The sequence below is a fragment of the Sceloporus occidentalis genome, unplaced genomic scaffold (assembly GCF_023333645.1).
Source record: "Sceloporus occidentalis isolate IW3139 unplaced genomic scaffold, rSceOcc1.0.p SCAF_19, whole genome shotgun sequence".
NCBI lineage: Eukaryota > Metazoa > Chordata > Lepidosauria > Squamata > Phrynosomatidae > Sceloporus > Sceloporus occidentalis.
In genome coordinates, this window is record NW_028316999.1 from 6,559,043 (window position 1) to 6,570,994 (window position 11,952).

The following is an 11,952-nucleotide window of genomic DNA, read 5'->3' on the forward strand; positions in this document are numbered from 1 at the left end:
AGTATTGGTGGGCTATTAACCCGTGGCACTCACCTAGGGTATTTTCTTTGTTCATGACCCTTGCACTGGACGCAACAAACAGACAACCACTCAAAACAGCAAGAGGAGAAGTTCATTGACAAAACAGCAGCGGAGCAATTATACAGTAATGTGGGTGACTTATGTTTGAAGAATAGGTGCATGGGTCCATGTGAAGATAATGCCATTGCTGTCTACTGTGAATTTACGTTGGGCATTCAAGGGTGCGTTCTGTGCAAGAACTAACAAAATAGTGAATGCATTTAGTCATACTGTATACCGTGAAGATTTACGAACAGACTTGCCAGGATTCATAATGGCCATTGCTGTGGAGGAATGTGAGGGGAGTGTAGGAGGTTATCTGACAAAGAAACACAAACTTAGAGCCAACAGTTTATAAACTGAGAATGCACTAGATAACGTGTGTGTGTGTGTGTGTGTGTGTGTGTGTGTGTGTGTGTGTGAGCGTGAGCATGGCTCTCTCCACCTAATGTATCAGTTTGTCTTAGTCTTTCATTTCTCGTCATCTCATACCCCTTGAATATATGTTTTGTATTAAGCGCTGAGTAAATTGTTGGCGCTACAGAAATAAAAGATGATGATGATATATCACACACCTGCTTGCTGCTGGATTAGCCATAAATGCTAATCTCAATTTCTGGCCAGGGATCAATATAATAAAATCAGTGACAAATAAGGGCATAACATGTTTGCACGCACGCACGTGTGTGTATGTATATATATATATATATATATATATATATATTTTTTTTTTTTTTTTTTTTTTTTTTTTTACACATACTGACATAAGTACACACTGTAACACACACACTCATGCTTATACACTCACACACTCTCTCTCGCTAACATACTTACACACACACACACTAAACTCATTATTTGCACTTGCACCACTAACCGCTCAGGTGGTAGTAGGCTGGTGCCAGCAATTCAGGCTCATCAAGGTCCTCGCATATCACTACCTGGTATACCCCTTGTAACTTCATAAAGTACACCCTTCAAATGTTAACCCTTTATTAGCCCATTGCAAAGATTCCTTAGTTGTGATTCATTAAGATAAACAACCAAAGTGTTCTAATGATTGTCCTTAAGAAGAAGAGCTGATAAGGTTGACGTGGAGATCTCAAGTGAAACACGCGTGATGTGGAATGCTCAGATATCGTATGATATGAAGTAGTCTGCCCCAGAATGTGTGATCCGCAGATTAATGGAAATATATCGAGAAACCGTACTGAAAGTAGAACTGGCTGCAGAAACCGCAGTGCTGGTGGAAGCGGAATATATAATTGTGATTTAAGAGGCTTTTGTAAAAGACCAGAGTACTTTCAGGGAGAAGGGCAGCACTGCAGAACATGGGGGGGGGGACAAAATCCAGATTAATGAGGATTTTACAGAAAGACATCCACTCGAGTGATCTGATATAATAAGGTTAAAATAGAACAGCTGTGCACACCATTGTGTTTAAAGCAACATAGCATCATTCACATGACATCATAATATTATAGAGGCCAATCTCTATGGAGTTATTAATTTGCACACAGAGCACTACATGCCCAGTGTAAATGCACACCCCACATGTACTGACGCCCAATGCATGTAACTTGTTTATATATATATATATATATATATATATATATATATATATATATATATATATATATACACATATAGAAGATGCATCAGGCTGCAGCAGCAGGTAGATCGCCGGTGCGCGTAGTGACTGCACTGAAAGAGTTAAAGAGCCGGAGGGGGCAGCCGTGTGCTGCAGGCAGGGGGCAGGGAACGTGACTCGCGGGGAAGGGATCCTCCCAGCCCATGTTAGGAGACGTTTCATTAAGTGTTTCGGAGCGGAGGAGACAGCGTGTCCGGAGACATCTCAGGAGACACCGGCCGAGACAGGACAGCCATGGCCCAAGCCAAGATCCAGGCCAAAGCCTCGGATGGGAAGAATGGAGGAAAGTTCTGCAGGTCACTGTCCATGGCAGCCCGGTCCAGCCATCTGCTGGAGACATTGGATGAGCTGGAAATCAGGTAGGAACCCATTCACCTCTCATGTGTAGAGCTACTTCTCTTTCCAAAGCTGTTTCTCTTCAAGGATGACATCAGATAGCCGGTACAGGTGACGTCACCGGCTCCTCTGGGGGGCTGATGTACAGATACTGTATGTGTTACACATATACTATGACACATGCCCTGGACACACAACACATAAGGGGGATCTCCAAATGTACAGATCTGATTAGATGTGATAGAAACAGTTAAACACTAAGTAGAAGAAGGGAATGTATTTCAAAGGAGAAGAAATGTTAGAACAAGGGCTCCAGGTCTAAAACCAGAGGATCAGAGGCTTAGATGTAATGGAAGAAGTTCTACCTTACTGAGAGGGTGGTGGATAAGTGGAACAGCCTCCCAGCAGTAGTCAACACATAGAGGTTAACCAACATTTAAACATACATAGGATAGACATAAAGCTATCCTGAATCTAAAACCAGATAAAGGCCCAATTGAGGTTTGAGGCAGACTTTATGGTCTGGATGGTTCTAATCTGTTTCTGTGACAAAAAATGGCTGTAGAGAACGACACCAATAGGTTCCCAGCAATGTTTCAGTTGCTGCTGGTTTTGGCGGTGGGAAGTACAGGGGGATTGGCATGCAGGGGTTCTTCCCAGTGGTTAATCTTTCCAGAGGAGTTGTTGGCACGAGAGACATCACTGGGGCTGGCATCGCTGGGAAGAACAGCAGCGACATGGATGCCAGGTTTTTAACAATTAGAACAGAATAATAAAAAAAACAGGTTATTTTCCTTAATCACCCCGAGGATAACGTCTAAAAGAGACTGCTAAGACCTCATGGCAAACACCATAGCTGTTGTTGCGTCAGGGTATACTAACTCAGGGCTCAGAAACGCGCACCTAACCCTGTACATGTGGGACGACTTCCCAGTTTGGTAACGGCAGGTGACCTGGGAGCATGAACCTGTACACAAAAACATGTGATAGAGACATTGAAATACTTAATGGGATTTAACAAAGTACGGGAGGAACATTTATTTCAAAAATGGAGAAATGTTAGAACAAGACGTCATAATCTAAAACTAAAACAGCCTCCCATCAGAAGTGGAAGAGGCTCTTATAGCATAGAGTTATCATGAAAGATAAGAGCAAGGACTGATAAACATCTGGGTCTTCAGGAAAAATATTCCACATATGATTTTTCCGGTACTAATGGGGTAAATATATATATGTAAAAAGAGAATATGTAAAAAAGAGTATGTAAAGTATAAATATATGCAACTTTACAACATCTTCTTTCCTTGTAGGGGGTGTTTTCACTGTCTATCATCTTAAAGTTCTATTCTCTTGGGTGCATCTGTTGCAGAATGTTCAGTCTCCTGGTGGATGATGTCACACACTCGATAGTGCTGTCACAATGATGTCATATATATGGAGGTCAAGCAGTCAGGATATTAACACATAGGCTATCTTTGATTTTAGTGGGCAGCATCCATTTGGCAGCGGACACAAAGACACAGGATCAGACTTCCCAAGTGTCCCTCTTTAGGAGAGGCAGTCCCTTTTTAGCACACAAACCCTTCTGAAGTTTGCTGTGTATGTGTGTATCACAGCGTTCTACAGCCCGAAAAGTCACTAGAAACTAGAAAATTGGTTTATGTATAAAACTTGTTATGTGAAACAGATGTCAAAATGACATCAAAATTCTGATATAAACCCTGGTATAGTCCTGTCCTCCAAACACCCGGCCAAAGCAAAGCTGTCACCTCCGGCTATTTGAAATGTTCTGTGTGCAGTGAGTGAAATGCACAGCTGAGAAGGGACTCTTGTGTTCATCTGCATTGTATGGTCAGACGTAAGCGCCTGGCGTGGCCGGGTCCCGGTTCTAATTCCTATAAAGAAAGCTCTGCTATTTTAGTGTTTCTGAGCAGACAAGCAACATAACAGATGGCCCTCTTTTCTCTCTGCGTGACCTCAAATCCAATGCATCGCCAACAGAAAAATTATCTTGTGGCAGGCATTTCAGCACAATGGAGATATATATAAATATATATATATATATACTGCTTTACATAGTGACATGCATTAACACCATTCCTCATGGCAGTTCAGATCTGCAGTGAAACGGATCCATTTCCGGCTGTCTGGATCATGTGCTAAGTATCTAGAAAAGTGTAGAAGACTTCAGCAGACGACGTGACTGATAGCGGGATTTGTGTTCCAAAGTGATCTCTTAACTCTTAACAACTCCTCTTTGGTGCTGGGAGAAAGTAGTGTGACCGCCTGTTAAAGGGTCTGATTTTAATGGCATAGATTGATCTGTGCCTTTTGGCATCGATACTCGTTACCTATTGGCTCCTATACCACTCAGTATTTTAACAGAGGAGTTCTTTTGTAGGCTCTCCGGCATTGCACTCTTCCACGTGTTGACTGAACGGTTCTTAATACCGCCAAGCATGCGTGTCCTCTGATGGGTGCCTGCAGTGTCACTGTAGAACGTATTGACCTTCCACGACCTCATCTACTCTGGGACTATTGCAGGAGGGGCGGCATTGACTTCCACTGTTTTTTGATTATCTGTCTGAGATTTTCATTAAATAAAAGAAAGGATTTAATGAGCCACCAGTCATACCTTTCTCACTATGTTAAGATGGAGCGCATTATTATGTCATGATACACACATTAGGTAGGCTTTTAAAGGGACAGTACTCACATGAAAGCTACCATGTAATACGTTTGTAAGTTTGTATACTACACACTTCCTTATCATGGCTGCCGTTTGGTTTTACTTTTTTCTATAATTTTACCTTGTAACATATATAACATTTCTCTTTGAAGAGATTACCGTATGGGGCTGAACAGCGGAAAGAATGAGTATTGGGATTTTGGATCACATTGCCCTGCAGTTGTGCTGCACTCTTTATGACTTAATAAGTAGGTGTCAGCAGTTTTGGAAAGACGTCTGGGTGGTTTGGCAATTGATGGGTTTTCTTGAAGCATGGAAAATTTGAATGAAAGTGCTATGTATGACATGCCGTTTCACGCACTGGTGCAGAACTAACCAGATGCTACTGGATTACAAATCCCATGACTCTTTAAATGCCTGAAACTTTTCCTGTCTGTTAAACGTACAGTCGGCGGAGCAACAGCAAGAGTAGGTGAAGACATCAATGAAGAAAATTGTCTTACAGATATGGCATACTTAAGTACCCCCCACCTGTCTGATCATGTACAGTGCATGGGGCCTTCACACACAGTAACGGCAGTCAAAGAGTTAATGGGTGTGGTGGGAAGCCATTTCTTTTCTCATTATCCGCTTAAATGACTGAGATATGATCTACATTTTCCAAGGAAGGATGCTAGTACGAAAGCATAATGGATGTAAAAAGCATGACTCACGTAACAGACTTGCCCATTGTGGCAAACCCATTTCAGTGATGGGGGATGGGTATATGTTGTTTTACCAGAAAATAGCTCCTAAATCAGAAAATCATTCCTTTCAACTGTCAAAGCAGAAGCTGCACATTTAATATACACTATATGACCAAATGTATGTGGGCACCTGACTACCTCAACTAAATGAGTTTGTTGGATGTCCCATTCTAAAGTTATGGACATCATTATGTAGTCGGTCCTCACTTTGCAGCTATAACAGCTTCCGCTCACCTTGGAAGGCTTTCCACAAGATTTTGGAGTGTATCTCTTGGAATGTCTGCCCGTTCATCCAGGAGAGCATTGTACATAATGTCATTAAAAATGCATTAAATACTTTCTGATAAGTCAGAAAAGAAACTTATATGTTACCATAATATATCCATTTAGATAAAATTGACAATAAATAAATCATATCTGTTAGAGATTGCAGCTGGCATGAAGGGCATATCCAAATAATAACCAGAGCATTAAATCCCAGCATATCACTAGTTAATATAATACATTAATTAGCTTAGCCGTATGCCAATCCCATGCTTGCCTAAATGCCTTCACTATATAAACATCTACCAATTCTTTTGGAAGGCTATTCCATGCACCCACTGCCCTTTCAGTAAAGTAATACCGCATTTGCTCGATTATAAGACGACCCTGATTATAAGACCCCCCAAATCTGAATATTAATTTAGGAAAAAAAAGAAAAAGCCTGAATATAAGACGACCCTATAGGAAAAAAGTTTGACCAGTAAATGTTAATTCATGTAAACTACCGTATTGGCTCGGATATAGGCACCCTAAAAGTTAGGTGCTTTTTTCAATGAAAAAGGCTTCTCCCCCCCCTCGAGATATATTGCCACTCTGTCCAGAAGATGTACCCCCCGAGATATGCTGCCACTCTACCCCCACCCAGATATGCTGCCACTCTGTCCCCAAGTGCCCCCCCCCCCCAACCAGACTTACCGGTGCAGACTCCACGGGGTCTTGCGGGGGACATCTACACATAACACTCCGCCGTGGGAAGTACCGGCAAGGAAGATTGTTCACGCAGACGTTCACCGGCAGCGGCGATGCGAGCAGAAACAACCTCCGCTTCCGGCACGTGTGCAAGATGTGCTTTAAAAATCTCCCTTGCCAGGACTCCCCCCGTGGGAATTCCCAGCAAGGGAGATTGTTAAAGCACATCGAGCAGACGTGCCGGCAGCGGAGGTCGTTCACGCTCATCGCCGCTGCCAGTGAACGTCTGCGCGATGCACTTGGACAATCTCCCGTGCCGGCACTCCCCCTGTGGGAAGTGCTGGCAGGGGAGGCTGTCTGAGCGTATGGGAGAGTAGGATGCAGGTCCCCTGCACCGCTGCGGGGGATCTGTATCCTAACCCCGCTGCCTGCCCGGGACTGCATGTCCCGGCCGTCGGGCGCTAGACCCCGAATATAGGCCGCACCCCCACTTTAAAGACTTAAAGTGTGGGGGGGGGGAGTGCGGCCTATATTCGAGCCAATACGGTATTTTTTTTTAATAAAAGCTATGATTGAGAAAAATATTTTGGTTTTATGTCCTTCTATTTTCCAACATGCCCCCTCAGTTATGCACATCTGCCCCAGAATTGCCTTATACCCCCTATATGCCACTGTGCCCCATGATATGCCTTTTAACCCTCTAAATGCCACTGTGCCCCATGATATGCCTTTTGACCCCCTATGTGCCACTCTGCCTCCAGAAATGCCTTATATCCCTATATGCCACTCTGGCATTTAGAGGGTTAAAAGGCATATTATGGGGAAGAGTGGCATATAGGGAGGTTTAAGGCATTTCTGGACGCAGAGTGGCATTAATGGGATTAAAAGGCATTTCACAGAGCACTCTGCCTCCAGAAATGCCTTATGCCCCCCATTTAACACTCACCTGCCCCCCCCCACAAACTTACCGGTGCTTCTCACTTCCCTGTCATGTAGCCGGGGCAGCGTGTAGATCCCACGCACTTACGCTGCAGCCGGAAGGAGGCTTGACTAGCAGTGGGGGTTGTCTGCGTCCATTGCGCAGACCTTCCCCAACTGTCAGAGATCAGAGTTCCCGGCACCGGTGCGGCGAACGCTGATCTCTGACAGCCGGGGAAGGTCTGCGCGATGGACGCAGACAACCCCCGCTGCTAGCCACACCTCCATCCTGCTGCAGCAGAAGTTGTCTACGCGAATCGCGTAGACATCTACACGCTGCCCCAGCTACACACCGGGGACTTAGAAGTACCGGTAAGTGAGGCGGGGGGGGGGGGGGGACAGGAGCGTTTGCTCTGAAAAAAACCTTGTCTTATAATCGAGCAAATACGGTATTTCCTGATTTTACATTTAAACCTTTGCCCCTCTAGTTTATGGCTATGTCCTCTTGTTGTGATAGTATTTCTCCTTTTAAATAAACTATCTTCCTTTATCATGTTGATTCCCTTTAGTATTTAAATGTTTCTGTCATATCCCCCGTTACGTCTTTCTTCCAGGCTATATATGTTAAGATCATTTAACCTTTCCTGGCACGTTTCTCTGGAGAATACACTGATTCCCCCATACATACTCACTCTAACACCGTGAACTGATACCCAACACAGTCCAACACTATACACACACTCACTCTAACACCGTACACTGACACACTACATTGTACACTCAAGTGTATGTGGATGTCTGTGTATAAGTGTGTGAAAAAGGACAATGGGACAATTTTCGCACCAAGGCTCAGTGGTTTCTAGTTACGCCCCTGGGCTGTATGTAAGATGTTGATGTGAGATCTGGGCTTGCTCACTGTCATTGTTATTGGCCTAATCTAGCCTACCTTCTGTGCTCCTTCTCCCACTCCCCTCATGTAAGGGCTGCTGTGCTTTAAAATGCCCGGGCCTATTTTAAGTGTACATATTGTTTAGAAGGCATGTTACAAGTACAATATATAAATCTAATACACTTGTGTTACATAGTTACATGATGGAATTGTAGATGTGTGACCAGGCACCAAAAACGACTCGGACATATTTTTAGTTTTGTTTTTGGTCCATTCATTTCGGACAACGAATTTCATTTCCTACCCTTTCAGTTCAGACAAAATTCAGAGAGCATTTTTTTTTTAATTATTGTCAATCACTTGCACTCACTCTTTGTTACAGTCTCTCTCAGACTCAGCGTCTCTCCCTACCTTCTCCGACAACTGCTTTTTGTCTTCTTCTCCTTCTTGTTCTCCGCTGATCCCCTTTCTCCTGGGTGTATGCTGCATTATTCTGGCCTCTTCTGCCACAGGACGGAGCCTCACAAACCTATAGTGTTTGTGAGGCTCTGTCATCTTGCAGAAGTACTGGGAACAAGCCAGAGCGGAGAGCCAATGAAGCAGACCAGCAGAAAACAATAAGGAGAAAAGACAGCAGCGGAGAAGGATGTTACCTCGAGCCAGTGTGTGCGTGTGGATCATGCATATGTCCGCTTGTTGAACCATAAACATGCACAAAAATTAATAGAGTTACAGGAGTTGTGAATCTTCAAGATGACTTCAACCGTTTTCTCGTTAATCTATGCAATCGATGGAAAACTTGAGAGTAAAACCAACAGTGCTCAACACCTTTACAGACACATGGTGCACCAGATACGAATGCCAAAAACTTGCAATGCTTATCATGCACTTTTTGAAATGCAGACATACAAAAAGGGACACAAAGTATGTTAACTACTTACTCTCTTGCCATGACATGGACTGCCATGATTGCTCATTTATAGTTTGCTTTGAGCTTGATGCATAATATAACAGAATACTCCCAGTCACACTATGGAAGCAAAGCCACACAAACACCTGCCAAAGTAAGGCAAAAAGAGTAGTCTCTCCATCACTTCCATTCCATGCGTGTAAAGGATTTGCTCCTCACTCATTCAGATATATCCCCTAATGGCTGCACAGTTGACATCATCATGTCTTTTTACTGAAATGAATGAACAGATGCACAGATTTGACCTGTGGTGCAGCAGAAAGATTGACCTTATGCACGAGAGTAATTTACATGGGACAGCTGGTACAGAAAATATTGACATAAAGCTTCTACGAGTCGCAGTCATGTGGCTGAGATATCTGCCAATTTCCCTGTCACATCATTTACTTCTTAGTCTAGTAACCCAAATGGCTATATGTGGAAGAACATTAACCAGCCCATTACATCCAGGTATCAGATACAGGCTGAAAGACTAAAGGAACTGATAACAATGGAAGCGAAAGAAGTGTAATGTGCGTTTTTCTTCTTCTCTTAGGGTACAAGCTTTGCGTGATGCAGCATCTACACTGGAGGTGGAAAAAGAAACTCTGATAGAGTTAATCCACAGTATACAGAACAGCCAGGACATGAGGAACATCAGTGTTGGTAAGAACTAGATAAACCTAAACTGCTATCAAACACTCTTATTGCTAAATTACAATTAGACAATGGTACTATTGTAACATATACTTAAAAAACGTTTTTAAACTCTTCTGAAGGTGAGAGGGAGGAACTCACGATAACAGCCGGTCGACTAATGAATCGCACCTTGACTGTTGAAGTCTCCTTAGAAACGATTCGAAGCCCACTACAAGCTTCAGCTCTGCAGCAAGCCACCACCATTATTGATGAGATTTCCAAGAATGTGGTGGAAAACTTGGAAAATGGCAAGAAGCAATTGTTATCCCTGTATGCAGCTTGCACATCAGATGTTCCTCCTGGGCCAGTCGACCAGAAGTTTCAGTCCATCATTATTGGATGTGCATTAGAGGACCAGAAGAAAATAAAGAGAAGGCTGGAAACACTTATCAGGAACATAGACAGTTCAGAGAAGTCCATTACGCTGTTAGAGCACCAGAGGCAGAAAAAAGCATTGAATTCTCTTAATAGCAATAACGTGTAATGTCACAATTAGAACATTCACTCGCGCATACACAGAAAAGAGAATGCAGACATTCTGGTGACAGCTCAGTTAATGTAGTCATTTATTTCAAATCTTTTCATGCAATAATAATTGTATATTTGTCTAGTCCACCTCTTCGATATATGTGCTTTACATTTTCTGTTAATATGTTCATTCTACATGTGTTTTCACTGAATTACATGGATATAATCACATGGATTTTTTTTAATAATACAAACTCTGGATATCTAACCTCTATTCACTTAAGAGATTGCATTTTTTGCTATGACAAAAAAACAGGTTAAGAAACAGGAGTTCAATTATGTTGAGGGGGTTGGGGGTGGGTTGTGACCGCCAAATGTGTGTACGTTATTTACACATCCATATGCATCATTGAATAAAGAGCCTGAGACCCCAAAGTGTCAGTAGCCCACTGCAATCAGTCTCTTATAAATGGTAGAGGGTGGTTACCAAAACATTGGGAGATCACAGAAGTGCCTGTAATAACTGTAATTATAAAACTGTATGGTATTATTGGGGTGTAGTGTATGTTTGATGATCTATTGGATTATTTAATTATGATGAGGCATACCTTTTATAACCTTTTGCACCCAATTTTGTTGTCTAGAATATTGAGTGCCCATCCTTTCATCATTTTTCTTCTATGTGCCTTTCACTGTGTAATACTGGGTATTATGGAGCCTAAAAGAATAGTAAGGAAGGCCGTGCAATGTTTATGTTCCTAGTAATACAGAAAATATTCTGCTGATTATACACAAAACAGAAAGGTATGTATCCAGCGCCCTCTTGTTTTTTCTGGAAAACTGATATTTATGGTTTCCTATATATGTTGTGCCAGTAAACTTACTTTTGATGGGTTAAGAGCTCAACCTTTGATTATATCAGGGGTATCCTGTAATACAAGTTATAAAAACAGACCCAAAGTAAGGTGCAGTTTACATCTGTTATGCCTGTCTTGGTGTATAGAGAAGGAAAGGACAATTTTGGTACAATCAGCAGAGACATGAGTCTTGGTCCCTATTTTCAACTTTCAGCCTGGTGTACTATGGGAACACTAAATTTCTCTGAGTCAGTCATGAGGTATTTTATCTTGATGAATTCCAAATGATGACCACAGATCTGTATAGTTTGCCCATTCATCATGCAGAGCGTTTGTGGGGTCAGGAACTGATGTTGGACAAGAAGGCCTGGCTCACAATCTCCGTTCCAGCTCATCCCAAAAGTGTTTGATGGAGTTGAGGTCAGGGATCTGTGTGGCCAGTCAAGTTCTTCCACACCAAACTCATCCAACCATGTCTTTATGGACCTTGCTTTGTGCACTGGCCTTCCCAAACTGTTCCCACAAAGTTGGAAGCATAACATTGTCCAAAATATCTTAGTATGTCGCCTTCAAAGCTAGACCCTCTCCTTTTATGTGACAAAATAAACCAAGGGGCAAATGTTAAATGGGCTTCTAGAATCTATTTTTCAGTAAAATAGTAATGTCAAAGGACGTCGTAGTGGCTTCTCTGCAATTTTGGCAGAAAGTCCAGTAGTGGGTTTGTCACCTAAAACAA

The 11,952-nt window shown here is 42.6% G+C and overlaps 1 protein-coding gene across 1 annotated transcript; it reads left to right on the forward strand.

Annotated features, from left to right (window-relative positions):
• The first annotated feature begins 1,945 nt into the window (after window positions 1–1,945).
• Window positions 1,946–10,375, forward strand: LOC149302357 (BAG family molecular chaperone regulator 2-like). The gene is made up of 3 exons (XM_089482708.1): window positions 1,946–2,070; window positions 9,749–9,858; window positions 9,972–10,375. The coding sequence occupies exons 1-3, from the start codon at window positions 1,946–1,948 to the stop codon at window positions 10,373–10,375; spliced, it is 639 nt and encodes a 212-aa protein (XP_089338834.1).
• The last annotated feature ends 1,577 nt before the right edge of the window (window positions 10,376–11,952 follow it).